The following is a 27645-nucleotide window of genomic DNA, read 5'->3' as shown; positions in this document are numbered from 1 at the left end:
TACTTAATTTAAAAAAATATAATCTACATTGTCAGTCACTGAAACTGAGTGAAAAGCATCAACATAGCTAAATGGATATAGACGAAGTAAAAGGCTATAATGACATGTAATGATAAAATTGTTAAGCTTAAAGGTTGCTAATGGCTATTTATCTAAAAGTAAAGGTTAAGCAGTTAACAAAGAGTAGCTAATGGCTAAAACAATCCTCCCATAGATTTCATTGTCTCGTTTCTCTCCTATAACGTTTCTGGTAAAGGCTGCGTGGCTTGCTAATCTAAATGGTAAGAGCCAAAAGTATTGCTTAAATGGCTGCATTTGCACTGAAGTGTTGATGGTGGCATCAGCCCCAAGGTTCTGAGGACCTGCGCTAGCCAGCTGTCTGAGATCCTGGGTGAGATAGCAGAAGATACCAGCTGTCGAAAACATAATTGAATGATCCCTATTTTTCCTGCTGTTGTGTAGTGAAAATCTTTTTTTATTTGTTGAACTTTTTGCCACACAGCTATTCACCTCTCCTTCTGAACAACTCTAAGATGTTCCTTTTTTTTTTTTAAACACAACTCTTCTACTCATTAACCTAATTAGCAGTGAGATGTTTGACCAGTTTGAATGATTTTTGGTAATACGTTTCTTCTGTTAAACTTACGCAGCATCCCAACTGAAGAAAAACATAACGGTGAGACTTTAACAGAGCCAGGCTTCCTGTTTCCAACACTTCTAGTCTGTGTGACCCTCTGCTGTTTGTGTACAAAGAATGAATCTAATCATCCACATGCTGCAGAGAGCCTGCTCCCATTTGGGTGGTAGCAGCTGCACAGTGAAGATCACCTCCTTTAACATGATTCAGCTGCTGAAAAAGAAGCTATAGGAAATCTCAGTAAACATGTTGACCAGCTCATACATCAATGACCACCTGACAGACAGGGTGCAGTATATAAGACTGTTGCTCTGTCTGCATTCCTGTTCACAGTGTACAGCTCAGATTTACAGTACTACTACGGGGTCGTGCCACCTACCTACAGTACTGACAGTTCTGCAGTGGTTGGTTGAATGTGTTAGTGGGGTGGAGGCACTAGTGGATGAGTTTGTGAAGTGGTTTGGAAAGAATCAGAGACAATCCATGTCTACCCCGGGGCAGGATCTTGATGTAATGGAGGAACGCAAGTGCGTCCACATCAACAACAGGCTGAAGGGGATAAGTGGTCTCTATTTCCTAAGAAAACCGAGATCCTTCAGAAGCCAACCCACACAACCCACAAGATCTGCTTCCTGTCCTGTATCCATGCCCTGAGGGGGCTCTACATATTATTAGGTTTTAAAGTTATAGCTTATTGGTTAATACTCCTTAATACTTTATCTGAGCTTGTGTTCTACAGTCATATTTAGGAGACGTCGTGTGGCACTACACTACACGCTAAACCACTTAATTTTTATTCAGCACACAAATGCACAGCATGAGCAGTCCTTTTGAAAAGAAAAAAAAAATCTCTCATTAGTTTCCAGGCTACGTTGGTGTGATGTCAAAAAGGAAGTTTTCTCCCTCCGAGGCATTGATTCATGTGTCATCTCTGCACCAGCTAATAGATCTTAATCTGTAATTAACATTTTCCCCGTGAGCTGTCTCTTCCTGACTTCCAATGTGATGCTCTACCTGTAATTACAGCCAATAAAATCCCTCAATCACCGTGCTCTCTGCTCAGATCGGGGTCATCACAGTTAATCACAGGTTGAGACTTAATAATGGTCATTTGCTCATGCAGGGCAGATGACGTGCAGAGAGATGGAGAGCTTAAATGTTATTTTTTATTAGATACTTTGAGATCCACATTATCCAGCGAATGACTGAGTCTCTCTGATAAGACTTTATTTAGAAATTCTAAAATTCTATTCTGTCCACTCAGATCTATGAAACACAGAGAGGAGCCAGGTTCATTGCACAGGTGAGATGTTTTATTATTGCATGCCATTTTCCCATCACATCTTTAGGCCTCAAACATACAAACGCACTGGCAAAAATGGCATCTGAAAATGAGAACATTACCTACCAAGCTTACACTGGCTCCAGGAAAAGAGCTGGAGAGTAAAACCATAAGGAGAAAAAAAATTATTTTTAGCTGCTTTACTTTGTTTATCATGTAATAGAAAGGCACAGGAGCATTTCTAGAACACATTACTGAGCAGTTAAACACAATCAACCCTACTGAGTATAGTCTGGCTTAAGCATTCGCTGTAACTGCATCAAATAACGCTTTTTATTCTATGACAAATGTGAGCGTGTTTGAATTTAAAGTAAAGGTTACTGTTTACTGCAAAATTACCATGTCACTGCAGATCAACTGAAGCACACAATGTTGATATAAAGCAGGGGGGTCCATAAAAGAAAAAAAATATGTACTGCCTTGCTAAACAGCTCACATACGACTTGCTCCTGATGCTCTACCACAGATGATGTTTGGCACTCTTTAACTTCTCTTAAGCTCCAGAGAGCCCCTGTGATGTAGCCTGGACACATTCTGTGTGGCCTGGAACGTCTCACATTTTCACTTCTTTGACAACTTCAACTTCACATCACTAATAATATTCATTTGTAAGAGTTGTTTAGTTTTTATGCCATTGTTTTTGCTGAGTAAAGAGTACATCAAAAGAAAAAAAAACATGCACAACTCATCCCAGTCCCAGTACTGTATTCAATTGTGGGAAAAACACTCATTCTTTCACACACAAACAAAATGCTGAGCAGCAATAAAACAAATTAAACCTAAAACTGCAGAGAGAAGCGAGCTTCGCATCACACTCCTCTTAAACTAGGATGATGAGTCCCAAGTACGTCTTAGTATGGACTGATGGATCTTGAGGAAACTGCCTGAAGTATAGAGTGACTATGGGATGAGATGTTCTCACATTGATGGTATGTAGCGGTTGTGGTGAACGTCACTGGCGTTAAACATCAGTGTTTGTTCCAGGTCGGGACTGCTATGGGACCTCTGGAAGACCTCTCCACCACTATCAGCTCATCTGGGTTGTCATGGGCTTTATAGTGGAACAGAAGATCCTGGATGGCCCGCTCTTCAATCTATAAAGACAGAAAATAACAAGGAAAAAACTGGAAAAAAACAACAAAAAAAACAAACTTCAATTGAGAGGGAAAAGAACAAAATGCTGACGCTGAAAGCTTAATGGTAATAAGTGTTTTACTTAATAGCAACCAGAAAACCTCACAGGGAAAAAGTGTTTTTGTGAAGGCTCTGACAGAAGTCTGGCAACCAGCTGGAGAGGAGAAGAGTGTGCTGTCAAAGAGACAAACCTGGAGACACCTCATTTCTAACCAGCACTGTACAGAGTGCAATGCTGATTAGGTAAAAGTCAGTCAGATAAGGCAAGACAGGAGACACAAGAAGCATCTTCTGATGGACCACTGCCATGTTTTCCATACCGACGCTGTGCACAGAAGCTATCCAATCAGTGATGCCAAGGGTGTGTGTGCGTGCTTGTGACACACAGACACAATGTGTTACCTGGATGAGCGCCAGCGGCTTCTCTCGGCTGCGGATCAGCGCGGCTTCCTGCTGCTTCTCTTCCTCCACGATGGAAGCAAAGGTCACCAGGGAGGAGAGGGGAGGGCTGCCCACTGCACCCAGCACCCACGGCCTGAGGGGATAGATGGTTCACACACACACACACACACGCACACACACACACACACACGCGCACACACACACACACGCGCACACACACACACGTTGGTATCCAGTGCTGCAACAAGAGTCTGAGTCAGTGGACAAAGGTTGAGTCAACCACTACTGACAAGCTCCGGTGTGTGAATGGCCACCTGTCCACCCGGCTTTAACAAGCCTCTGCCGCTACTGCACAACAGTACTGAAGTTAAAATGCTTTGCTGAAGACTTTAACATGATTGCTACACATGCTACAATAAAAAGTCAAGCTACAACCCTTTCTGATCTCTGCTGCATTTGACACAGCACTCTTCCTAGGTGTGCTGTGTCAAATATCATGGTATTTATTTGGGTCTGGGTCAGGGACACAGGGATGGATGGGAAGAGACAGAGGACATAGCGACATTCCCAAGCCAGCCAGACAATAGACATAATCTCTCTGGGGTTTCCTGGGTCTGCCCCAGAGTCCTCTCTAAGTAGGATGTGCCTGAAACACCTGATCTAAAAGGGATTCAGGAGTTATATCCCTCAACCACCTCAGCTGGTTCATTTTAATGTAGAGGAGTGTCTGCTCTACTCTGAGCCACACCAAAATGACTGAGCTCCTCATCTCTGAGGGACAGCCTAGAAACCACTCGGAGGAACTTGTTTGTTCCTTCACTTGTATCTGCAATCCAGTTCTATCACTACCCACACCTCGAGGCCATAGGTGAGGGTAAGAATGTAGACTCACCAGTGAGATGATAACTTGGCTCTGATGTTTGGCCCTCACTTTACCAAAACAGACTTGGTAAAGCGTCTTCATTACTGCAGACCACATCATCCGCAAAAAACTTTTTGCAAATTCAATTTCAAATTTCTAGTTTCACCTCTTGGCTGAAACTAGAAATTCTGTTCATAAAGATATGAGCAGAATTGATGACGAGGGGCACAAACCACTGGAGTCTGACTTACTGCTGAAGTTTAAAAATACCAGCATATTCTAATGCTGCCTTGTGTAATGCATTTATAGAGTAAAGCTGTGTCAGAGTTTGCAGTTCTCACTGCACTCTCCCACTCATTCAGTCCCCCCCAAAGCTATTCTGATAGACCAAGTTAATAGCTACATGTTTCATTACATTCAGCAGCTCAGTGGGGTTTCTGATAGCATGCAGCACACTGTTCAGTCTGTTAATCTTCCCTTGTCAGAGGAATGAAGGTAAGAACAGTCACAAGCTATATCCATTTACACACCGAGGACATACACAGCAACATTTTTTGGGATTTGCGTTCGCAAACACATTGTTTAGACTTTTATATTCAGCATCCTTGTTGACTCTAAAAATTGTAGAAAAACAGACTCCAAAACGTGACGGCTCACACATCAGTGTCCAAATGGATTAGCCTAAAAATAAAATGCAGACCTTGCTCCAACAGTATAAGAAAAGTCACATCTGTTATCATTTGTAAACATGAGGCGAGTTACTGCAACAGCAGGAAAAAAAAAAAAGCTGTCAGAGGATTCAAAGTGTGCACAAAGGTTGACTGAAAGCCGACTTAAACCCCTTTCCTGCTGCTTATAGATGGTGTTTTTCCCTTGAAACACCATGTATATATATATTCACATTTCTAAATCCTCCTAAAATACTTGTACAACAACTTAGAGAAGAGGGTATAAATATATAATGTTTGTTAAAGAATACATCTATTCAACACAGTGGGTAAAATATGACCTGACTCATACAAATGAGCTACCTTTAGACTGATTTGTGTGTGCTTTAAGTGATTTTTTTTAGTTTGTAGGTCGTTTATATAGCGGGTTGTTACAAATCCTGCCAAAAACACTCCATTATGGCGCACGCTAATGTCGTATGGAAAGAGGGGCCTCCGTTTGTCTGATCGTTCATCTGGACGAGAGACAACGCTGGAAATATTTCCACAAGACATAAGCAGAGGAAAAAATGTCTGACATTCAATCACAGCGCAGATTATAAAGGCATCTCTATTAAATCTGATTTGGGATGTGGAAACTGTGTCCCAGAAGGCAGACACAAGAGCGTGCACGGCTGCTTCCTGAGCCTTGAACTCGTCCGTGTCTGCTCATCCAAATACCCGGGCGAACCTGAAACCTGCTCCCGTTTCTGTGTGATCTGCTGTGACACAAGGGCTGCCCTTATCAATTCTGATTAACATCACTGATTTCACTTGACTTACTTTCACAGCTGTTTAATATCTAGCAGTCTGCTCTTAACAGCATGAAGCATGGCCAAACATACAGCAGAGGAGGATGAAATCAGATAAGAGATGTGCTTACATACAGATAGACAAGATTAACTTGACTTTGCGGACCTGAAAGGAATTAAAAGCTGCAAAGGTGGCCAAACATAGAGGATTTCATTGCTTCCGAGCTACCCAACGTCAGAAAGAAGAGCACGCCACTTACTACAGCTAGGAATATCTTCTGTGCATGCCGTGTTTATCCAGCTGTTGAGGAACATTGTAAAGGTCAGGGTGACTCAGTCAAGGGCAGGTCAACCCAGCAGCACTGGGTCATTCAGAGCCGTTCACCTCACACAACAAAGAGCTTAATGCGTTTCTCAGGCTGTCAGCCTATCCAACTACAGCACATCTTATCAGTGCCCTGGCACTAGTTAGCGTTATGGTTAGTTACAATCACAGCTTTTATTTTTGCGTTTCCTGAACAATAAGTCTAAACAATCACTATCACTTCCTCTTTTATATGTCTTAGCTGCGAAACAGTGCCTGCTTGTGTTACGTATATACTGTCTTCCTGTTTTGGGGGCCAAGTTTGATGTTCAGGCTGCAGAAATTAGAAGTAAAAATAATGGGAGATTACTGCTAAGACAATTGGTTATCTACAGGGCTGCAGACTGCTGGAAAAAAAAAAACACAACAGCTGATACATGATGAAACCTCAATAGTGCCTCCAAGTGGAAATCAGCAGCACAAGTCAGAAACACTCAATCTTACTGCAGCAGCAACCTATAATATGTTTTATGTAACAGATGAGGTACTCTTTGGCCATCTCAAAATATTTGGCACAGATTCGAGTCTCAATTCAGGACTATTTCTATCTCCTTAAAAAGAGAGGCTATTTTGGCTCTACCTCCAAGTGTGTAAGGAAGAAACCCTTACTCCTGTACGCTACACTTTGACTTCTGCTTACCCTGCGGGTCTCTCTGACTCGCTGCCTTCAGCACACTTGAATGTGACCCTTCTGGCAGCAGGTGCAGCAACGATGGGGGATCCCAGGGTGCTCTGGCCCCTTTGCGTTCCGGTTTGCCCTGCTCGGATCAAATGGTTCTCTTCCTCCTCCAGCAGAGCCCGAAATGAACACGAGGAGGGTGGGGACTGGACAGCAGTTACCCTGCAGGTGGAAAGAAATCATAGAAGGGAAGAAGAAGTTCACAATTAAAAGCAAAAGGTGGCTACCCTTTCTGTAGCTGCTGGTGCGTTTAAGACATTACATAGTGGCTCACAACTTTCTTCATCTTGTCCCTTTTTGAGTAATTTAACCACAGATTCAGGTTTCAAATGCCCAAGCTCAAAGGGGACCTATACTGTAAGCATGCCCAACTTTGAGGGTAAAAACAAATAAATAAATACTAAAATCATAGTGTAGGGTAGATCACAAGGCAGATGACTGTGGCACATCTTATAACCTGTTTCAGAAACAGAATGCAAATTGATCATATTGCTAGTATAGTTAGTGTTACCTAATCCAAGCACAGCAACAAATATCCACCACAAGTATTCTCCAAGCCTTTTAACTAAACACTGGATGCAACATAAGCCTTCTGCTGTCAAACCATCAACAAGCAGGCAAACAATCACAATGATGCATTTTCACTAAGTCAACTTTTATCTGTTGTACAATGTAAACAAATATTTTTCTTAATAAAGCAGATCTACTTTACAAATAGGAAATATAAAGCTTTTGTAGCTGTTTGTACTTTTATTAGCTGTAAACCTGCTTTCACACACACACACACACACACACACACACACACACACACACACTTTCTGTGGAAGGGATTAACAGTAGCATTTTAGCTAAGAGGAGAAGGGAGATTTCCACTCTTGATATTTTCTACATGCTACACAATTTCACAAATACTTGTCCCATCCAGAGTAGGAATGTGTGGGCTCACTGCACAAAATGCATTTTGTCTCTTTTGAGATTTCCTGAAATATATCAGGAACACAAAGGTATTCCATGACAGTAGCGGTATTCGTATTTGGGCTCACTCACCAGGCCTTTCCACTGCTTTTGGATGGAGTGGCTGTGGGGGTTGGTTTGGATGCTGTGGACTCCGCACTGGCCTCCTTGTTAGCCATGGCCAGCATCTTCCTCTGTTTCTGGGACAGTTTAGTGGAAAGAGGGGAGTGCTTAATGCTGGTGCTGACACTGTGGACAGGTGGGAAAATAAGCAGAGCTCAAGTAAGCAACAGTTCTCATTTCCAGACAGTGGATTAAGAACTGAAAGATACATGTGTAATGTACAGATATTAGTCATTAATTAAACCCATCACTCCCTTCTATTGACTGGAATAAGTGGTATAAATCATTTTTTCATTGAAGATTTCTCAGTTAAACACTGTAGACCACCCGCCCACCTTCCAGGGCTTTTAGGAGTTGCTCCAAGAGTCTGCAGAGAGTTGGCTTCCATGTCCATGATGGTTCTCAGATCCAAGACTGGAGGTGCACGAGCAGGACTGCAAATTGAAAAAACAGAGTCAAACTTAATATGAAAGATATACTGCTCAGATTTCAGTGGTTATTCATTTATCAGGGCTGAAAATGCTTCCTTTCTGTTAACCACCCCCTCAACATAAAGTGGGTGGATATAAGGATAAAATGACATCCTCTCAAGATAGCCTTTGTTCAATCTTAAACCTGCATTTCTCAGCCGAGGAGATGTGGGAAAAACAAATTAATAAGACAACAAAAATGTTGATAAATTTCAGACCATCAAAGTTACCCTACCAGGGAAGGACCTTTGGGATGGTTTGCGGAGCAGAGTTGGGGGGAGTTGGGAGGCAGTTCTTAATAGATGTTGGGGTGCTGGGTGGGGTCTTCAGCCTCTGGCTAAAGGTTTTCTCATCCTGCAGATAAAAAAAATAATAAAACTCACAAACACTTCAACTCTAACTTAACAGTGTTAACTCGACCATCTTTGCAGTCTTGATTTTAATCTAGCAATTCATCTAATTATTTCACACTTCTAACTACACGCAATGTGCAACATATTAAAGATGTAAAATTAACCTCAGCTCTCTCATGGAAAACAGGTGACTGCATGTCTCTGGGACTGCCGACCCCCATGTAGCTGCCTTCAGAGTCTGATGTGAGGAGCTCCTGCAGAGACTCAGTCGAGTTCACCTTACCTGACTTCACCAGGCATGGGGAGACCACTGAGCAAAAAAAGAAGCATGTGTTAGGTAACGTCATAAATTCAATAACAACAAGATCCAACTTCACAAAGAAGCTGACAGCCACATACCAGCAGCAGGAGGGCTTTGGATGATATCAGAGAGAGTATAGCCCCCTGAGCTATCAGAGCGCCTCCTTGGTTTCTTCTTAGCCTTCATTTTAGCTTTTTTTAACAGGATTTCCCTGAAAAAGACAATGTGTGAAATTATTAGCAGATTATTGTTAGGCTGACACACTGAAGACATTTAATAGACGTCTTTAAAGGTATCACAGATAATTCCCTGCCTTTTAGCTATAAACCGTTAGAAATTAACATAGTGATACTGTGTACCAAGTTAATACCATATTTGACTGTACCTGCAAGAGTGATCCAAATCTGCTTCTGGTTTAGGGCTGAATGTGGAGTCCAAATCCTCATCCTCATACATACTGAGGTCTGGTGCACCAGGATATGGTGTGATAACACGCTTCTGCATTGCTGGGATCTGAAATCAAATGGAGAAAAAGAAAGAAAAACTTATGAAAAACTCTATGCAATAGACAAATAAATCTAAGTATGGCTGTCTTAGAAAACATTACATCACCTACAGTTAATCAATGAATCAATCGACAAACATGTTTTCAGTCTGCAGAGGCAGGAGAAACTCTCTACAGCTCAATCTCTACATTGTGTAGATAATTTTAAGATTTATCAGTGAAAGTCAGAACAACAGGATGATTTCTGTGACAAAAGACTGGAAGTAAAAGGCAGATGTAGCGACATCACTTCAGACTAGGTGAAGCCCCACCTGTTGATAATAATGTACAAAGTGAACTTTATGTTGTGTTCAGTGTAACTTTAACCTAGCAACTGAGCCCATAAAGTCATCAGGAAACTGAAGCCAAGGGTTGCTCCCCTATAGGCTTTTATACAACTGCATGTCTTTCTACAACTACAAGAGCTGCCCCCTGCTGTTCACTTTAAAGAATTATTTTATTTCACTGGGGGGGGAAAGAAAAAAAGAAATCAAGTTAAACAATGAGCATCTTTAAAAAGAAATTCTGACACAGACTGGGGTGTTTTTAAGGGTGGAAGGGGACTCACCATCTTCCTGTAGGCTGCAGAAAGCTCCACCAGCACTTCATCACTGAGAATATCCAGAGCTCTGAGGACACCAAAGTAACACAAAACAAAAACATATTGATTAGAAAACACTTCTCCTGTTTGCTCTGCTCTATGGATCCATATTTACATGCACACGTTCTACTAAACATATTCATGATCTTGAACACACCACTTTGAATCCAAAATGCTACACTGGCTTTAAGTTCTCACTTTGATTCCAGCAGAGCGGCCATGTTGAGCACAATGAACTGGAGGCAGGACAGTTTTAACTGTTCTGCATTGTACATGATGGCAAACTCCAGGAGCTCTGCAGCGTTCTTCAGAGTCACTGAGGGCAGAAAAGCAGCGGTTTGAAACGATGCAGCTGTGTGTGCTTATTGTTTTCATGAGTTCTATGTATAAAATTATTCAGAATCAAGATGACACGAGGACAATGTGAACTTAACTTTAAACAGATGCCCCAAGGCTAATGCTGAGAATTAGATACTCTAGATTAGATTTCAGTCCTGGATAGAGAGTGGACTAACAACATTCCATTCCTTCACACATAAAGGGACACTACAGAGTTTCCAGTCTTTACAAATAAGAAATGGCTTAAGACAAGTAGATTTCTTCAGGTTTCTTCAAATGAGGGATTACTTTAATAAACACTGCAATATCCCAAACCCAAATATGGTTGAGTCAGAAATTTTTAAGATAGTTAAATTAGCATATGATAGTTCTCTGAGAAAGGCAATCTCCAAACTATATGATGTGCTCCTTCAAGCAAGGAAGGATACTACTCAAAATGTTAAGATTAAATGGGAATTGGAATCGGGGATGGGTATAACAAACGAGAACTGGGAGAGGATTTGTAATTTTCATTGGTACTCAACAAGTTCTTCATCTTGGAGAGACCACTGTTGGAAGAACATTATTAGATTTTTCAAAACCCCTCATCAAACTAAATATAAAAATGGGACAGCAGAATGCTGGAGAAGATGTGGATCAGAAGAGGCACATCATTATCATATCTTTTGGGACTGCCCTAACTTAAAAAATTACTGGCTGGGAATCCATAAAACTTTGTGTGAGGTTTTTAAGATAAAATTTGACATCAATTTTGTAAATTTGTACTTGGGCTTGGTTGTTGACTCAGTCCGGGGAGGGGACACAAAATTCTTACAAGCGCTATTAGCGGCCAGCAAAAAAAAAAAAAAAAAATCACTAACCAGAAAGTGGTTAAATCCAACTCCGCCAACACTTGAGGACTGGTTTAATGTGGTTTTTGAAATATTTAAAATGGAAAAACTGACATTCTTTTTAAAAATTCGGAAAGACAAATTCTACAAAATATGGAATAAATGGCAGGTTGACCCTCAACTTCATAATATGTACCTAATGTAGTTTTTGTAAATAAGTTAAACATGCTGCATTATGTAACACATTGTCAAGCCAATGAGTTAATTTTATTTTTTTGCTATCAGAATGTAAAACAAAAGGACTAAGAAAAAGGTTTTTGTTTTTTTTTCCTTTTCTCTTTTTTTTGACTAAATAATGTCAATGCACTTTATTGTAACAAGTCCTTTTTTTTTTTTTTTTCCAATAAAAATATAATAAAAAAAAAAGAAGAGAGAATTAGATACTCTCAAATGAAGGGGGCTACTAAAAGAAAAAGAAAAGTGCAAGTGCAAGAAGTTATGTCACAAACTGGAGTAAGAGAACGTACGGTTCTCCGTGATGACGACCTCGCACATCTCCTTTAGCCGTGTGATGAGGAGCTGGTCAGCGACAACCAACACGTTGCAGACAAACTCTACATTCAGAGACTCTGGCAGGGAAAAGTGAGAGAACAGTATGATCAGTGTGGGGTTTTCCCCACAGTCATCTAAATTTGGAGAGCACATGACCATAAAAAACAATTCAAAATGTGTTTTCATTAGGAAAAAAAACCCAAACTTGTTAGGTTACCTTTAATCGTGGGTGACTCATCTGTGTAAATGTACTCAAGAATGACCTGCAGGATCTCTGAGCTAGTGGGCATCTCGAGTGCAGAACAAGACGTGGCCTGAAGGGTTGCAAGACAATATTATCAGAGTACCAGTACGAAACTGTATGACTTTAGAGCTGTGACTGGTTTAAAAAAATAATAATAATTATATATATCACAACAGAAGGATGGGGGACTTGGCATACCTCAATCCAGGGGTTACCGAGCATACTGTTGAAGTACTCTGCAGAAGGACAGAAACAAGAGAACAATTGAAGTACATTTTTCCAAAAAAAAAGAAAGAAAAAAAAAAGTGTTTCTAATCAACACTAAAATTTGGCTACTCACGTGAAGCGAACATTTACATAAAATACAGGTTTCAATTTTGGTCAAACTGGATGACTATCGAAAACATGTTACTAGGTTTTCTCACGTGTACTTCTGGAGAATATTGTCTCCAAAAAGGCCTACAATAATTAAGGAAGAACTGGATGTGGAACTGCCTCGATTGCATTTGCAGAATTTTGGGTTGGGGGATTTATTTATATAGACAGCTGGTGTTGGGACAGAACATGGACCAATATTAAGTACCCTAGGAATGTCAGAACGGTTGGCTGCAAAACTGCAGCCAACCCCACAGTCTTCTAAGAAATACTGTTAATTACAATCCTACTGCTTGAACAGAAACTCTGCATTTACATTCAACTGGGTTTTTATCTTAAAAACAAACCCATTTTAAAACATCTGGTTCACTTTACAGGTATTGTATTTTGTGAGGTTCATTTTTTACACGTCTCTTTGTTACCTCAGCTAAGGAGAATATGGTGTACGGGATTACTGAAAAAGTCATTCTGGATCCAGGAGGGGGTAGCATGTGTATCTAGATGACATGCATGATAAAAACTCATCTTTTCAGTAACAGTATTTGAACCTACAGACTACCTTTGCATGCTTTCTTACAGGCAAAAGGAAGGAAAACCAGTTGTGCTACAAAAGGTAATGAGTTACTTTCTTAAGCGGTTAGCCCTTTTAGAATTAAATGGTGCAAATGATATGTTATGCCATACACAGCTGTGCAAAACAAACTGAAGTTACAGTTTTTATTGATTTGAATGCTACCTGATTCATCTTACCTAGTCTGGCACAGAGGACACTTTTATGACAAGAAAACTCTTTCCCATCTTCAGATTTCAGAGTGACATCACAAAGATAAGAGCTGCACAGACATAGAAAGAACAAAATATACAAACAGTTAAGTTGTGTCTGACAAGTTTGCAGTTTATTCAGTAACTAAAGCTGATTATAGACACACATACGTACCATTTCTTCTGGTAGAATTTTGGTTTGTTGCCTGTTTTCTTGTTTGTAACATTAATTTTTCCATTTTCGTATTTGACACCATCCAGTCTGTGCAGAAATAAAAAAAAATGGATGAAAACAAAGGACACGAAATCTGTATTGCCCTTGAGCTTAAAGTGCGCTCGGCTTCTCACCGTGCCGACAGGCTGCCCAGGCCGAGTTTTTTTGCAACACCCTGTAAGGTTTTCACTGGGTTGGCACCTCCCTCGTTGGCTCCGGCCTTGTCACCTTTGCTTCCTTTCCCCTTTTTGCCAGGCTTGGAGCCTTTGCCCTTGGCCTTGTCACTGTTGCCTTTGGCTGCAGGTGGAAGGGAACGGTACACCTCGAGGGCTGAACGACCACTCAGACCCAAGTCCTGCAGGCTACTGATAAGCCTGCCCTCCTCTGAATCCTGGCCAAGGCAATGGATACAGCAGAAGACAGTCTTCATGAATCAACACAGCCGAGTCAGAGCTAACAGACCTCCCAGGTCAATGAAAATGAAATTATTGTGGAGTTAAAAATCAATGTAGCATAAAGAAAAAGCTACATTACAGTACAGCATAATCAAGCACATATGATTTTCCTTTTTTTTCCCCCCTCACCTGGTTTGGGACTGTAATGACCCCCGACACTCTCGGCCTCGCCCCGTGTACCAGCAGCTCACAAGAGTCTGTGTAGATGAAGTGAAGAGCGTATTCCATCATGTCCGGTGGGATTTTTTCCAGAATGAGCAAATCGCACCCCACGGCATCTTCGCTCTTCCTCACTTCCTTATCGAGCTCCTCATCGACCCCACAGTGCTCAGACATGAACTGCTTCCGGAAGAACTCGGACCTCATGGACAGAATGTACTTGTGAGCCGGAAAAGTGCGATCACCAGCCTGAAGCGTCACATCGTGGATGCTGTCCATTTCGTCCGCCTCATCCAGAAGGCTCCCGAAGTGCTGGGAGAAGGATGACGGAGAAATGCTGGGAACCTCGTACAGGCTGGAGTACATATACACAGGGAACATGATTGAGGTTTAAATGATAAAAACTCATTCATTACAAACACACACACAAAAACCCAACTGGATTTAATCTTTCAAATCCAGTTTAATCAGAAATGATATAACATAGCTTTTGAATAACAAGAGAAGAATGATAGCAAGTAGCTTAGCCCTTAAAGAGACAAGAATCTTCCCAGCTGACTCCTAATAAAGCAATGAATGTAATGAGCAGAGAGGAGATCTAAAAATAAAAAATAAGGCACGAGCTGCTCAGAGAAACAGTCCACTCTCCTGATTCATGCCTAAGCAGCTGCAGTGTGAATCCAAAACACATCATTTAGTGACCTTTTTAAGTATGAAGGGGGGGGGGGGGGGGGACTTTAAAGTACCTCTTTTTAAGTATTTAACATTTAAGATTTTACCGAAGTGTGGATAGTAGGGCTGGGTATCGTCACTCATTTCTAGAATCGATTCGCTTCTGATTCACAAGGTCCCGAATCGATTTGATCCACGATTCGATTTAATTCGATTAGATTCAATTCAATTTGAATCTGGGAAATTTTGACAGTCAGAAATATTATAATTCAGATCAGTAGATTTACATATTTTTGTATCTATAAAAAGGAAGCTGACACTCGCAAGACTTTATCAAAGGTGTGAGCATCACAGCAGATGCCTTTGTGTCAAAGTAGCTGAAGATAAAACACAGAAAAACATGAAGGTGATTTTCCTGGCCTGGATTTTATAAAAATATTCTGCAGTACATCAAAAACGAAAGAAAATCATTAATCAACATATGAACATTACCTCTGACGTTACAGCGGTTTTATTAGAGACACGGCTAAGCGTTTTGCATTTTGCATAATTTTAAAAAGTTTAAATTTGTTCAGTATTGAACAGCAGAAATGAGGGTGGTTGTTGAAATTTTGTGAGGTTTAACCTGAGATTCTGGCATTTCGGGCAAAATAAATTTATATTTATATAAATTTATATTAAAGAAATCGATTCAGGATTTTAATGAATCGATTTCACGTTATCCAAGCCAGAATCGATTTTAATCGATAAATCGATTATAAAAACACACCCCTAGTGGATAGTTATAACCATGTTTTTATTGCGGATGGAAGAACTTATTACACTAGTGATTATTATTAGTAAAGATCAGAATATTAAACCTCTTCTTTTTACTTAAGTTTAGATATCATACTTCATAGACATAAAGAACTAAGATTTTAAGACTTTACTTCTTCATGTCAGTTGTTCCTTAGGTGTTAGTCATTTCATTATCTACGCCTTGTTCGCAGAGGCTGTGTTTAAGCTGCTTTCTTTCTCAAGCTTTAAGTGGATAACCGATCCAAAAGTGGCTCTCTAGGCAATAATAATTGAATTTTATCCAAAATGTTTAAGATAAAACTACCTTACAATCATTCTGGACAGTGTACCTTCTGGTGCTGCATTGTTGCCTTCATACTGGGAAGTAGTCTGTGCTCACTGGCACACACAAAAAACTTTTTCATGGCCATTTCACCTACAGTGGGTTACCTAACAGAGATGTATAAACTATTGCATGTGTGGGCTGCTGGATTAGGCAATTTTTTAGGTTTGTGTACCTTTATATAATATTTTGGTTTTTTTGTACACGACATTTATTTTTTCTAATCCATCTCTAATTCACTTTTTCTTCCTGACCTTGTACTCCTGTAACAACTGTATTTTCCCAGCGTGGGATGAGCAAAGTCTCTATCTACAGCTCTACTAAAGTGTCCGTCCCTTATTGTAGTGCCTTTTCTTCACTTGAGGGTATGTGTACCTGGTTTTTGGGTCAGCCTGGAGAACTCCAAAATTCCGGCCCTTTGAGTCCATGGTAATGCTGACAGCTCTGTGGACATAGGGGAGTTTCTCCAGGCGGATTCGTTCATACAGTGTCCCAACATCCGAGTGGCCACACACCTCCACACTGCCCTCTGTAACACAGAAGGAAAACATTTACCACATACTGTAATAATCCATTTCAAGGCACTCCTCTTAACTTTCATTGAAATGTATTTTATAGATAGGCCACAATATAACAAAGTCTAATCCCAGCACGGATAAAAAAAAAGTGTGGAGGAAAAATAAATAAATCAATTGCCAACTTAACACACCTTTCTCCCCCCTAAATTCCTCACCTTTCTTTTCCCCGTACTTCTTATATTCTCCAGCCCACACACCACTGAAGCCCTCTCCATCCTGAGTCACAAACATCATGCTGTTCTTGCTGAGAGCGATGTCCGCCATGAAGACCTGACGCGCGTACGCCCACCGGCACTGTCTCACCGAGCTGCCAGTGGAACGCCAGCAAAACACCTGACAGAGACAAGAGAAAAACTAGTCTTACTCACCATTTTTATCTATAGGCTGTCACACAGGTAAGGCAGATTTTGGATTGTGTAACCGTGTAGCATAGGTTAGATAAGAACAGGAAAAGTAAAGTGATGATAAAAATAACAGGATGTATTTCTTTCCATGTACCAGAATTTAATAAGTGAAGCACAAGTGAACTACAGCTTTACTGTTGTACATCCCTCTTCTGTTGAAGATACAGGAACTAAATGGTGCTTGTCTTGTGGTTTTTAAAGCACCTCTAAAGTAGAACAAAAAGCACAGCGCTGCATAACAGTGCACTTACCCTCCCAGCTGTATCCAACGCCAGAATGACCACCTTTTCCGCTCCTCCCTCGTTCAAGATCTGTGGAGCTACTCGATGGTCCAGACTCCCCCCACTGACCAGGACCTTCCTGATGTTGAGCTGCCTGTAAGAGACCCATCAAAATCAATAATCGGAAAAGAAAGAAGAGCAGGAATGTATTTACAAATACATACATTTGTATGTACGACACTAAACTACAGAACTCACAGAATAGACAACTATTTCCAATCTAGGGGATGATATTTAATACAATAAAATCAAACTTCTAATAAAGCTGTTCTCAAATATTTTTTGTCAGACACAGAGCAGTGCCTGAAATGCAGTTCATTAAGACTACACGTTAAACAAGCAGCAACTTCTGAGCTGCAGTGAAAGAGACTTATATTTATAGATAAAACAATCGCTCGAAAACAAAATAAATGAGAAAATTGCTGTGCTTGTAAAAAAATCTTCACATCTGGCTCTAACATAATGACAGATAAAAGCGCTGCGTTTTTTGCCAGAGTATGAGCAATTTTCAGTAGAAAAATATGAGAAGGTTGGAGCAAAGTGAAGACTGTCCATTAGTTATTTGATTCCAGATGGTATTGTTCTATCAAATTAAAAGATGGGCCATTTAACATAGCTTAATCTAAAAGCTATTTATTGATTTGGGTATAGGATTATGGTCTAGTCTAACACAATAATAATATGGCAATGTGAAACCTTTGAGTCTCTCATAGTGATGAACCGACAGAAAATTATCAGCCGATTCTGCAGCTACGCTTGGCTTTGCTACGAAGATCAATTTAACCCTTTAGCCAGCCAATTTTAACCCTTTTTTTTTTTCAACTTTTGTTTAGCAGTGAGTATAAGCACAGAAACACAGTTAGCAAACCACTGCCAAACTGAGTATATCATCTAGCAATCAGGAGTCAGTGGAAACAACAGCGGCGAACAAAACCAAAGCTAAAGGAGACTGAATACTAGATGCAAGCTTGCCAAATAGCCAGACAGATGACTCAGAATAAGTTACTGCTCAATGTGTAAATGATTAATTATTTGATCACAACACCAATCTAAATGGGGATCATGATAATGTTGAGCTCATACTTTGTTTCTGCTGCCCCCACATGGCCCAAATATACATTTTTGCAGGTTTAAGAGCGCTAAACTTTAAGGTTGGCACGATATCCTACTGATTTATTCACCTTGAAGCCATCTTCTTGCATTGGTAGTCAGCTAAGAGGTACACATCCCCCTTCTCGGTCACAACTACCGTTGCACCATCACTAGCTGCTGCCATAGATATGGCTACATCCTTGTGGTACAGAGCTGACACCTGCCGGGGGGCTGTTACGCACTTTTCTCCATTTGGATCCAGCAAGTAACCTGGAAAAGAGGACAAAACATACCAGAAAGGAAGTGATTATTAAAGAGTTTTTTCCAAACATGGAATGATTTTATTTTATTTTTTAAATCTCCTTATTATCTTATTAATGGCATTTTACAAAAATAAAACGTCTCTCCTACAATAAGTAAACTGGAAATTGTGCAAAGCTACTTTTGCAATACAATCATTATTCATGAATTTGTGCTAAATATACTGGCTCTGTTCTCTGGCATGGTCACACATGACCCCTTGCTGTGTGTTTCATCTTAAACTGACTGATCTAAACTGTTAAATCATATCATGTATCTGAAAAGTGTTTATTTTTTTATTTTGTGGTAATATTTTGGCTGACTTTAAGGATGAGGAGTTACCCAGTTGGCCTCCATTGAGTCCCATTGTATAGACAGCCTCCCTGGTCCACAGCACTGTGTGGAACCTTCCTGCTGCAACTCCAATCACAGTCCTACCTTTGAGCATCTTGGAGAAAACCTTTATGAAAAGCAAATATTACATCATAAAAAAAACAAAAAACAAAACAGATAACATCAATTCATAAGGTCCTTTTATATACTAATAATGACCAAATTAATTAAAGGTAAGCCAAAGCTTGATTGATTCACTGCAAAACATCAGCAGCTCCCACTGCTACCTCCTACCTGTTTAGGTACAAATGCAGAGGCGGGAGGAGGAACTAGGCCCAGCTGGTGGAATGTGTTGAGACCAAACGTATAAACATAGCCTTCCTCTGTCAGGACCACTGTGTGGTCTTTAGCTGCTGCCACCTGGGAGCAGTGATGGGACATCAGGCCTTCTACCATTCCAGGAACCTGGAAAAAAGCAAAAAAAGGAATGAGACAAAAGAAATATAGCCAAAAATATAAAACAAGATAAAGAGAGAGAAGCAGAGGGTTTAACAACTGTTTCCAAGCCCATCTGAAGTACACGAAAGAAGTGTTAAATTCGTATCAGCAGAAGGCTGATACCACAGCTCTACATTTCATTGGTTAAACCATTAAAAGCTCAGAAAGCAAATGAGACTGTGCATTTAGCGTAACAGACTTAAAGACATTTCTGTACCGTATATCTGTGTAGTTGGGATCTTAAGTTACAGATGCGATACAAGCACCTCTCTCACTTACCATCCCCGTCTCCAAGTCCCACAGACAACCATAATCCTCTAGTGAACACAATTATTGTACTTCCTGTGGCTTTATTGAACACAAATTTTTCAGCATGTACTGAAAAGTGTCAACTGAACAAAGTAAGTGAACCTTTGTGCTGACAGCTTTTAAAAATCTCCTTAAAATATGTGTTTTGAGTCAAGGAGATATTGAGCGCCCCTCCAGTTTGGCAACTGACAAAATCTGCTTTTCTACAGAAAAGAAAGGAAAAAAACGTTGGTGGGAATAATCACGTCACTAGAGTGATGTGGACACCCAAGATTGTGAACTCGAGGACGAAGTGGAGTGACAAAAATAACCCATCAGCCTTTTACGGCTGAAGAGTAAAAATAGAGGATTTTCAAGACTGTAGATGCTCACAAGATCAAACAACAATGTGATGTATGAAGTTAAGTTTTGTTAAGCTTTGTGCATTAAATCTCATGACTAATATTTAATTCTGCAGGATTAATCTAATTTTATTTTTAAAAATGCTACATTTTACTGACATTTTTGTATTATTTATATATTTTTTAATCACTATTTTATAATCATCATCATCATCTAAAAACATTTCTGACTGGAGGAGGCACTCATAGGGATCATTTTGTATGTGAGCACACATGGAGACCAAAGCAGAAAGCTTGGCTTACCAGAGAAAGCTGATAACCACCGTTTAAGGTTTAAGGTTTTCCCAAGCCAGCAAGCACAAAGAAAACCTGGCTGTTTTGAACTTCATTTATAATAGATTAAAATAGATTGTGTTTGTCTAGAATTATGATTTAAATGAATATCAAATCCAGATCAAGTTTCAAAACCACTTTTTTTTTTAACCTAAATTTTCTGTAACTGAAGCAATAAAATGCACAAGCACATGATTATGATGATAATGCATTGATATATTTGTTCATTAAAGAGGAAGGAATTCTTCATTTCGTTTTAAATATATTTTGACATGATGACCAGATCTCACCAGATAAGTCTGTTCATCTCCATGGCCAAGTCTGCCTCCCTGTCCATGCCCGCAGGTGAACACCTGGCCTTTCTGAGACAAGAACACAGAGTGGAACTTGCACAGCACCACCTGCAAAAAGAAGAAACAAACGTAATTGTGGTATCCCCTTGTTGCTTTCAGTTTTAATAGCCTGCATATCCCACTACAGGAAAATTACAAGGTGCTTGGTTGTGCTGATTAATGCTCTTGTCATTATAATTTTGACCTCACGTACGAGGCTGCAATGCATCTCTTTCCATGTCCCTGGGCCAACCCTTCTTGTAGCGATAGTAAAACACTACGGCAATAAAAGGCCAGGGCACAGGTGGAAAAGCAAACATCATTACTAATACATCGCTCCCCTCAAGCCTTCAATAGAGCACAGGGATGTCTCCTGAAGTATCGCATTGATGTGGACATCCACACACATGCGTACACATGAGTATAGCTCATTTAATTAAAAACATGTCATTGTGGAATTAATATTTAACCTCTGGCACCTGCTGGATTGGACTAGGTAGACAAAGACTACACTGAGTCTCACAGGGTCATGAAATGGTCATGAAATCAGATCCACCTGTCCTCGACTAGCTTTATGAAATGACTCCTGCAGGTTAGAGGAAAAAAAAGAAAAAGAACAACCCTCACACTTTCAGCTGTAAACAGCAATTACACAACATTGGGCACAGATAAATTATTAGTCAACAGATAAACAGAAAGTGAAAATATAGCAAACGCAGTCTTATCTTATTCCGACACCCATTGGGTACACAGACCACTGGGGGTAATTGAACTGGTTCCAGGAGCTATATTAATCACACTAAGAGCCTAGACATGACAAACGCATGAAATTGTAGCCTGGCTTGGCACAGTTTAGCTAGCAGGGGTTAACAATGTACAGACCAGCTCCACTAAGTCACAAATGAAGGTTGTACAAGAGATGGTAGACCACGCCTGATGATACAGAAACAATGCTGTATTAGACTCAAATAACATTACTGATCCAGCCACCTCCTAGATGAACCGGGAAATGAGGCCATGACTCACTACAATATGCCCCATTATAGTATGTAATATGCTTTAATGTATAACTTAATACATTTATCGCAGGTACAGTTTGAAGCTCTCCAGCATAAGCATTATTTCAGCTGCTGTGGACTAAACAGTACTGGACAGCTGAAAGGGGGAGGAAAAAAAAACATTGCAAATTTTCATGTGCCCTGAGGAGAAGGTGGTGTAATACAGGGCTCTGGGGATAGGAGTGTTTTACTGGTTTTACCCAAGTGATGTGGCTTATCTGAAACACCCATGTGCACTGGCTTTTTTCTTTTTTTCTTTTTTTTTTAATTTAATGTAATATCTTGGTACTCAGTCAAAACACGGAGCTATTACAGCATTCCTGGTGCTACAGGGATACACATGAGTTGGGTTTTGAGGGTGTGAGGTAGAAAAACACTTTCCCACTCCCTTGAGAAATGTTAAGACAGCAATGCGTTGTTAGCCTACCTGCTTGATGTAAACTCCAGTCCTGGCAAAGACATCGACAAGCTCAGGGTGCTGTCGGCTCTCCTGATTGCCATGACCGAGGCTGAAATTTGTATTGTTTCCCCACGTGTAAACTTCAGTTGGGTCTAAGGTGAAGAAAGAAACACTATTTCAAAAAAGAAAAAAAAAAAGCCAAAACACTGTCTCCACCTAATGTTCGATTTAACTACAGAGGCCTGTAGTGCAAAACTGGATTTGGGTTCAGTGAGACAGCACATATGCTGCAAACCTAGCCTGCTCTTGACAGACGGCCTAGGTTTGCAGCCTGCCAGTTCTGTTCCACAAAGGAGATCAACGCATACCAAACAACTACCTGCTGACCAATCAATTCCCTGGAAAATAACATAACTATTCCTAGAAAAGCCTGGAAACCTACTACATACACAATGAGGTCCACAATGCGCAGGTAGGAACTTTTGCAGACTTTTGAAGCCTCAATATAGCAATATGAAACTAAAGTGGAGAATTTTAGCTCTTGACTTGGTGATTTTGAATCAAATCGAGCACACTAAACATGGTTACTGGTTTAAATTCTGTTTTTGTAGTTTGCCATCACCAGTGTGTGAATGTGTGGATGACTGAATGTGTAAAGCGCTTTGGGGTCCTTAGGGACTAGTAAAGCGCTATACAAATACAGCCCATTTACCATTTTTATATTTATTCTTTATTTGTTTTCAGACCTTTTAAACACCGCAGGGGCTTCAGCTGCAAGAATAACACAAACACGTCACACAACACAGACTGTTTAACAGAATACGCAATTGTAATTATATGTCTGAATCGCCTGTGTTCCAGTGATACAGCTATGATAATGATAAGTCTGTTACCTGACACAGTGAGCTTTTCTGGTCTCACTGAGCAAAGCTCAGAGTGCACTTAAACACATTTACACAGAGCTTTTCAACACTGAACTACTCTGCAGCACTTTGCCTATCACACACACTTGCATTTTGCTTATTTGACTGCAGCAGCCGTGTTGCTTTCAGCAGGTGGTTGTATTTTTGTACTATTACAATCTGATCATCATAAAATAGACTGCTCGGTTGCCATCGGACCTGTCCCTATTTGTGGTTAGTCATATGCTGCCAACACAGCCTCTTCAATGTGGGCTACATTTGACTGATCCAGCCGATAACCACTTACCTATTACCAGTGATATGATAAGGGAAGGCAGAAAAGACAAAGATATCACATATATATTGAATCGTAGTATATGCCCAAGCTTTGTTCTTTTTTGAACAAGCGAAGTGACATATCTCCAAACCAAAGCATTAAAAGCAGCGTCTGAGGGGGTCGGCTTTTCTTACCAGTGTTTCTAAACAAGACATGTGATGGGCGGTCCTTCATGGTCAAGTCCAGGACTGAAAGACCCTCCTTGTCTTGGGTGGAGAGAAGTCCCCCATGCTGCAATTCAAAATTCAAATGTAGGTCAAAGTTTGAGTCTCTTCAGAATAAGGTTTGTCATTTTACAGTACTAAAAGCTTTGATTGGACTGTTTCTTCTTGGTAATAATTTGAATTTTGATGGCACTCCATCAACACACACCTTGACCAGTGATATGAGACAGTGGATCTGTCCATAGAAGGCGCTGCGGTGCAGAGCGGTCCAGCCGGACTCCTTATCTTTAAGCATCAGGTCAGCACTTTTGATTTCCAGCAGCCACTCCAGCAGGGCCTTCTTACCCAGTGAGGCTGCCAGGTGCAGGGCTGTACGACCGAAGGCATCCCGCAAAGTGGCTGCATTGTGGCAGTGTGAAGTCAGGAAAGCCCGGAGCTGCCCCTCAGAGCCGCTTGTTAGTGCAGCAACCACCTGGTCTGCATGCTGCTGTGAGCGGCATTTGGGGGTGCAGTCCAGCGGTGCCTGATTCATCCTGACCTCTGACAAATCTTCACAGTGAAGCCCTTGTCCTCTTGGCAAAGACCTTCTGCCAGCCCACCACCAATAATGGCAAACACACTCAAAAACAATGTAATGTGTGGCAACAAACAACAGAAACAATCGGGGAAAAAATAGGACAAAAATAAAACAGCCGAGGTAGATTGGAGTGCTAGAATTGTGCTTGTGTTGAGGTTCCACCGCACCCTAGCGACTCCAGAGCTCTGCGTGACTCGTTTCAGTCCACCATTTCGACCAAGGACCGCACACAAGGCTGGGTGCTCGCAGTGTACAATGGCATCAGGACTTTAATAAATACAAAACTTCTTTATGAATTTATACAAAAGAAATTGTACAACATCTGCAAAAATAGTCTTCCCTCTAATTATGTACAAAAGGCAACAACTTCACCAGCCCTCTGACCTTCTCCTCCTGCAGTCCCAACCATCAAACCTGAGGGGAAAGGCCACCTTCCCCCCCAAATTTTGACACCTCTTTTTCACAACTCCATAATTGTAGAGTGTACCTAAAGGAGAAAGTTGAAGCACACATTAGTGACAAAACAGCGTCCTCATTTTGATTACATGTAATCACGTGTGCAATAGTCAAATACAAAAGTGTAAACTTCAGAACAAGTCTGCCCTAAAATCAGTCTGAAGTAGCTCGAGTCAGCTGAGTTTACAAGGTTTAATGTTGACTAATCACCACGATTATGTAACAGGCTAACTTAGCTTAGCTTAATGTTAACTGCTGTTATTGTCCACTCACCATTTGGTCTCGCTAATGGTCAGCTAAAACACCCTTGATGTTAAGGCCTAGTGGCCCCATTTCTTTAATAGAAACAGTCGTATCTCCTTTATTGCTTATCTAACTTGCTGCAGAAGCAGGCTGTGCACAGCAGCTACTTCACCCAGTAATATTAGCTCATCCTGCCTAACAGGGTACTGCAACATAGATAATTTCAAAGCGGGATAAACGCACGGATTTGGACAAGTTTGAAAATCAGCCCAGTATAGTTAATTAAAGACAGTTACCTAATACTACTTTGATAGCTCGCTTAGCTGACACATCATCGCAAGCTAACGTTAGCAAGCTAACGTCGGGGTATTGCTTACCTTCCGCTAGTGAAAGAAAAAAGAGGACATGGAGAAAGTAGCATCAACGACGTAAATCCACTTTGTCATTACTACAAATGGAAAACGCAATGTATTTTTTCGCCGGTACGAATTTTGGACAGGTATGAGCCCCTGCAGGTTAGGTAAGAGAGCTTGCATCAATGTCAAGACTTCTGATTGGCCACGGCTCCTGCATCCTGATGTCCTATTGGCGGATTTTTGGGGCGGTCAGTCGCTCTGTGGGTGATGTCATAGGATGCGATTTTGACATTTAGTTTCCTATACCAAGATTATTCTGGTTAACTAACACAAAATGAAAAACTAAAACTGCATAAAAAATTTTTTTTAGGTAGCTACAATAAAAATAAAATATTCTGGGGAAAAAATAAAGCTAACTGAAACGATTTTGTGACCTCAAAATTAACTAAAATATAATAAAAAAAAATATAGAGGAAAACCTTAGTTTTAGTATTTCTTAGTTTGATGAAAATAAAATAAATAATAATAACTATTATTATTATTATTATTATCATTATTATTATTATTATTATTATTATTATTATTATTATCATAGTTACAGTTTGGCTGATGACTCTGTGTGTCTACAAGACTGTTAAAAAATTTTAAAAGTTCAAAAGGTAAACTGAAACAAGAAAACCCAGTATGGAACCAAACTAAAACTAAACTGAATTAAAAACAAAAAGTCAAAAAGAAATAAAAACAAAAAATGATCAGAAAATACAAAACTCAAATAACTGTACCTTGTACATATGTTAATGAATAATAACATAATAAAAACAAAAAATGAAAACATAAATACCATAAATATTACATCTTAACAAGCTTGCAGATTAATCAAGAGAAAAGACAATAATAAGCGTTCCATAGAAGCAAGAATTCATTATTGAATATTTTTTAAATGACTAATGCTATTCACACTTAAATATAAACTTTGAGGATAAACTAATAGGATAGAAACGGTTTTAAAAACCATCTCTGATCATTGTTTTGTTTCTTCAACGGTGAATAAAACTTATGTGATGATCAACATTTTGAGTTTACCACATTTAGCGTTAATATAACAAGAAGATGTAAAGCTTCTAGGTTCTCCAGAAAAGCATCATGTAGTTAGATATTCAGAATCCAGGTTTCATGGAATTACACAGATGACTGGCATATTTGCCAGGACTATAGCAGAGGGTCAAAGGAGGGTAAAGCTAAGATTACGCTCAGATACACACTAGGGGCTGCTCCCAAATATGCCATATTAATGAGCACTCCCTCCCTCACCGTTCAATCTTATGACTCTTGTTCAATTGCCCAGACGATGCTTCTACAAGGCCGCAGTCAGGTACAATTACAGCCAAACAGTTTTGCCATAATTAATGGGGATCAAAACCATGTTTAGAAATTACACATATAGTACTATATTAATACACAATATCCAGGCACTTTTTGTGTTTTCTTTACTGTTATTTAATTTAGTATTTCGCTGACATGTAATAAATCTTCACGGTGTTCCTCGTTTATCTTCATAGATTCATCATGTAAGCAAACTGTCCCCAGTTTGAGACCAGGAGGAGACACACGAACCCAGACTCAGGAGGACACAAGCTGGTGTATTCCCAGTGCTGGTCCCAAGTCTGAGACATTCGGATGAGTGGGTAAGCAAGGGCATCTGGTGACCCTTTGACATAAGAGACCACATGAAAGCGCCCTTTTCCTTTTAACTAAACAGTGCAAAATACTGATTTATGGTCTGTTGCTTAGTAAAAACTACAATTCATAAAAATGCAATAAGGACTGATAATCCTTTACCTTCCCTCCCTTTCCTCATGCAGGGTCACCTCCTCTTTTTGTAGAATATCAAGTACCGCTTCCGTTTTATTCATGAGTTATTAGAGCTTCATTACATTTATTTTTAACTTATGTTTGACAAGTCATTCAATCCAAACGCTACAGTTATTTATAAAAGGAAATCTAGACTCCTGTAGGGTAGAACAGTGACATATTAAAATTTAAAATATAAGAAAACAACTGAAGTGTGCATGAGCACAAAACCCTTCCATCTCTCTTCATAATGTCTTCACATCATAATACTAATAATGACAGTGCTGTGTCTCGTTCTTTCTAATATATAACACTTAATCCAACAGCCAGACTGGCTTGCTTCTTTAAATCTGTTCTTGATTTCTTTGAGACTATATAGAACATTTTATTATTTAATACAGAAAGTAACTGCGATTTTCAGGAATAAAATGAATGTTAACACTTCCACACTAAACTATCCATAAGCCCATGTCCCATTTAAGATGAACTATTCAGCCCTCTTCATACATACTGCGAGCCAATTTATGAATACTGCAAGAGTTTCAGGTTAGGT

At 40.0% G+C, this 27645-nt stretch overlaps 1 protein-coding gene across 1 annotated transcript; it reads right to left on the bottom strand.

The window, feature by feature from the left end:
- Positions 1–1928: 1928 nt before the first annotated feature.
- ibtk (inhibitor of Bruton agammaglobulinemia tyrosine kinase) lies at positions 1929–25438 on the bottom strand. Its single transcript, XM_085290859.1, has 30 exons — positions 25263–25438; positions 24571–24673; positions 23818–24196; positions 23580–23676; positions 22234–22358; positions 20707–20817; positions 19230–19400; positions 18945–19062; positions 18392–18572; positions 17181–17304; positions 16681–16858; positions 16323–16476; positions 14126–14510; positions 13676–13932; positions 13503–13589; positions 13316–13398; positions 12389–12426; positions 12164–12260; positions 11922–12023; positions 10424–10541; positions 10193–10253; positions 9466–9593; positions 9179–9291; positions 8944–9089; positions 8662–8780; positions 8292–8390; positions 7927–8082; positions 6841–7041; positions 3516–3648; positions 1929–3073 (listed from the first exon to the last, which is right to left on the bottom strand). Exons 3-30 carry the CDS (start codon positions 24139–24141, stop codon positions 2948–2950), a joined length of 4032 nt encoding a protein of 1343 aa, XP_085146985.1. The 5' UTR covers positions 24142–24196; positions 24571–24673; positions 25263–25438; the 3' UTR covers positions 1929–2947.
- Between the last annotated feature and the right edge of the window lie 2207 nt (positions 25439–27645).

The sequence above is a fragment of the Mchenga conophoros genome, linkage group LG11 (assembly GCF_057382185.1).
Source record: "Mchenga conophoros isolate Kocher_MC1m ecotype Shallow Benthic linkage group LG11, M_conophoros_male_GT1.1, whole genome shotgun sequence".
Classification (NCBI taxonomy): Eukaryota; Metazoa; Chordata; class Actinopteri; order Cichliformes; family Cichlidae; genus Mchenga; species Mchenga conophoros.
Note: the sequence above shows the minus strand (reverse complement) of the source record. Positions and strands in the feature narration are given on the sequence as shown.